Here is a 2,044-nt window from a genome sequence, read left to right on the forward strand (position 1 = left end):
GTGTTAAGCAGCTGGGATGAGAGTCAGCTCCTCTATGTCAAAGGCCATGGTTCTCAACCGGAAATGGGTGGAATGCTCCCTCTGGATTAGGAGTGGGGGGGGGGGGGGGTGTCTTTGGGAAACACTGCATTTGACTATGGTCACTGGGTTATGGAGCTGCCAATTACCAAAGCCTGCTTCTTTGTGGTTGTGTTGCTGAATGAATGTGGATGTTTTATGCCTTAAACTCACTTTCAAACATTTCCCTCCAACCACCCATCATGATGCTTGAATGATTAGCTCCATTGCCAAAACATAGGTCAGGGTAGAAATTTTACAGCCCACCATTTTCCCCCATTGCAAGTCATGGGGTGGTACACGTCTAAAAGTCAAATAAATATAATCCTGTCATACAGAAAGTCAGGTCAGCTCAGCCAGGGAGTGACTCAGCTAATCTGCTCTGTATATAAATTTATCATGCCTTTTTGGCCTTTTCACTTTGTTTCAAATGAAATCAAAATTAGGAGGCAATTCAACATGACCGTAATAATAACCATGAGTCTGTAAAATTAACTTGGAAAACTTGTTCCATAAAAAATTAATCATTTCTGGTTCATGTTTATAAAAATACAATACAGTCAAACATTACTGCTGTTCTACATCACAGTCAGTTACATCCCTAAAATGAAATTTTAAGGAAGAAAGATGAGCTGCACTACAATGGACTCCACCTTGTGCCGCAGTGTCGGAATGATCCTCTCATAGAACTCAGGATGAGGATGACTCTCCTAAAATCAAATAACAAAAAAATATTTTTATGTTTTAAGGAAATAATACAATGCACTTTAAATAGATGGGGGGGGGGCATAATAGCCACACAAACTTGAAACAAGCAGAACAGAAGCTAAAATTAGTAAAACAATAGTTAAGTCAAAGTTAGTTTTAGGCTGCAGTTTGGCTAAAATTAGCAAAACCATAGCTAAAAGTTTCAAAACAGTAAGTTAAATTTGAAATTAGCAAGAGAGTAGCTAAAAGTAGCTAAAACAGAAATGTAGTAAAACTAGCTAAAAATGTCAGAATGGTAGCTAAAGGAAGGTAAGAAAATACTTAAAAGAATAATGTTTTTTAAGGAAAATGAAAAGATCTCAGTGATTCTATGGGGAAAAAAATAAAATAAAAAAAATTGTAAATAAAGCACACTATTCCTGATCGAGCTGAATTTTTTGTTTCATGAATGCTGACTCAGCATTTGAGAAAATGCATTTTCTGTAAAAGTGCAGTGCAAATGCTGGGTGCTAAATAGTTGCTGAAACATGCCGTTTGAAGTTTAAATTGAACATTTACCAAACAAAAATGTTTGTATAATAAAAGGTAAAAATATAAAGTACCCTGAAACATGGATTAACTCGGCTCTTTTCGAAAATTTGTATCAGACAGTTTTTAAGGCTAAATGAGTGAAAAAGTCAAGACTATGAATTTACTGTGCATTTAAAAACCTTAAAAGAACTCAAATTTCTACAGAGTAATACCAATTAATAAATTTGAAAAAATAAATATATATTTTCCCTTCTCACCCTCCGCGGGTGGTCTCTTTTTTCATCCTCTGAGCTCGGGTCCTCGACCAAAGGCCTGGGAGCTTGAGGGTTCTGCACAATATCTTGGCTGTGCCTAGAACTGCACATTTCTGGACTGAGATGTCTGATGTTGTTCCTGGGATCCGTTTTAGCCACTGCTCCAGTTTGGGGGTGACTGCCCCGAGGGCCCCGATGACCACAGGCACCACTGTGGTCTTTACCTTCCAGGCCTTTTCCAGTTCCTCTCTGAGGCCCTGGTATTTCTCCATTTTCTCGTGCTCCTTTTTCCTGATGTTGCAATCACTCGGTATTGCTACATCCACCACAACTGCTTTCCTCTGTTGTTTATCCACCACCACAATGTCCGGTTGGTTCGTCATTAGCATTTTGTCTGTCTGGATCTGGAAGTCCCACAGGATCTTAGCTCGGTCATTCTCCACTACCTTTGGGGGTGTTCCCCACTTTGACCGCCACTTGGTTATGTCGTTCCA

The 2,044-nt window shown here is 39.1% G+C and overlaps 1 protein-coding gene across 3 annotated transcripts in view; it reads right to left on the reverse strand.

Annotated features, from left to right (window-relative positions):
- LOC108250420 (E3 ubiquitin-protein ligase RNF31) overlaps positions 1-2,044 on the reverse strand; it is an 82,459-nt gene that overhangs the window by 63,498 nt on the left and 16,917 nt on the right. For all 3 annotated transcript variants that reach the window (XR_005234589.1, XM_037982056.1, XM_037982055.1), the window contains exon 5: positions 711-767. Coding sequence is in view for 2 of the 3 variants with exons in the window: in XM_037982056.1 (XP_037837984.1) it covers positions 711-767 (57 nt within the window). In the remaining variant the exon portion in view is untranslated. The remainder of the gene's footprint in view (positions 1-710; positions 768-2,044) is intronic.

Source organism: Kryptolebias marmoratus, linkage group LG20, assembly GCF_001649575.2.
Source record: "Kryptolebias marmoratus isolate JLee-2015 linkage group LG20, ASM164957v2, whole genome shotgun sequence".
NCBI lineage: Eukaryota > Metazoa > Chordata > Actinopteri > Cyprinodontiformes > Rivulidae > Kryptolebias > Kryptolebias marmoratus.